Source organism: Galeopterus variegatus, unplaced genomic scaffold (assembly GCF_000696425.1).
Source record: "Galeopterus variegatus unplaced genomic scaffold, G_variegatus-3.0.2 Scaffold3233, whole genome shotgun sequence".
Classification (NCBI taxonomy): Eukaryota; Metazoa; Chordata; class Mammalia; order Dermoptera; family Cynocephalidae; genus Galeopterus; species Galeopterus variegatus.
In genome coordinates this window covers 58,138-59,603 of record NW_007729344.1, presented here as the reverse complement: position 1 = coordinate 59,603, position 1,466 = coordinate 58,138, and the positions used below count along the sequence as shown (strand labels likewise).

Below are 1,466 nucleotides of genomic sequence, written 5' to 3'. Positions count from 1 at the left end.
GGGCATTCTTCAGATGCCAGAGAACTGTCCAAAACTTTTATCATTGGGGAGCTTCATCCAGATGATAGATCGAAGTTAACCAAGCCTTCGGAAACTCTTATTACTACTATTGAATCTAATTCCAGCTGGTGGACCAACTGGGTGATCCCAGCCATCTCAGCAGTTGTGGTGGCCCTGATGTACCGCCTGTACATGGCAGAAGACTAAGCACCTTCTCAGCAGCCAGTGTGCAAGGAAAGACTGCTTTGGGCAAGGGGAAAAGAAGCCAGTGTTAACCACTTCAACTGACTGAAACCTTCACCGGCAAAAATGATTTTAGTACATGTTTCCCTTTCTTCCTACGTTAGAAACCAACAAAAAGAACCGTTCTCTCCTTTCCACTCTTGAACTTCTCAAGTGTGCCTTTTTATGCGTCAACTTTATTTTGATGTTTCTTCACTACATAATTTACCTGTTGTAAGCATGACCTTTTAAAAATATATCTGGCTTTTAAAATATACCACCGTGTTTGCCTGTCTGTCTGGTATAAAATTGTCTTTTTACTTAGAGAAATGATTGCTTTACATTAAGGGGAGGTATTTGGGATATGAAATTTGAGCAAAATAAACTGTAATTGCAGTGATCACTGTTAGTAATCATGTCAGAACACAGGAGTCCCCGTGAGGCTGGACTGACCCGGTTGACACAACTCCTTTCTCCGCTTGTCATTGACTATAGCATGCATGTCTACTCTGTCACCTTATCCAGAGCCATCATTTGACTTGGTTCCTGTCAGGGTGGAGAGCTCTGGTACTTAGGGTGGTGCAGAGTCAGCCTGAAAGGTCAAGGTCTACTCCTCTGTCATCCATCAACACCATTCCTTTTAAAGAAGCAAGTAAGATACATTTGCTTGTGTTTACAGCTTAGGTCCTCCCCAAAATAATGCGAAATGTGTGGTTGCACAAATTTTACCTTCAGTCCAAATAATTTAAGAAACCATTAAAATGGCATGTTGTTTCTTTAGATGAGAAAGTTTATATGTTTTAATATTCTTGGAGCCGTGGGGGAATTCTGGAAATAGCTGAACAATTAGAAGTTCTAGTAGAAAGAATTTGAGATTCACATGATTTTAAGTGACATTTGTCCTGTGGAGAATCTTTGCTAACTTTGAAAACTCTTGTTTCATTATCCTCATGTTCTAGTAATAAACTGAATTTATTTCACCTTTATGGTTATGTTTGTCATGTTTTATAAGTCAATAGCTGTTTAGGGATAGATCATTTGAGAACTGTCAGATGGGAAAATTTAATTTTGTCATATGTAATAGCATTAGCTTCACGTCCATTTTCTCAGTTCACCAGTTCGAGAACACAAGAAAAGATTCATAATTGCTTTGGGAAAAAGCATAAGCATAAATGTTGATGATTTTGGATCTGGCAATAGTTTCTTCGGTGATAACACAAAACACAAACAAAAGAAGTAGATAA

The 1,466-nt window shown here is 38.5% G+C and overlaps 1 protein-coding gene across 1 annotated transcript in view; it reads left to right on the top strand.

Moving 5' to 3' along the window:
- Positions 1 to 1,206, top strand: part of LOC103600121 (cytochrome b5) — a 41,204-nt gene extending 39,998 nt beyond the window's left edge. The window contains exon 4 of the mRNA XM_008584352.1: positions 1 to 1,206. This exon is cut by the window's left edge and continues 1 nt beyond it. Coding sequence (XP_008582574.1) covers positions 1 to 207 — 207 coding nt within the window. The 3' untranslated portion in view covers positions 208 to 1,206.
- Positions 1,207 to 1,466: the final 260 nt, after the last annotated feature.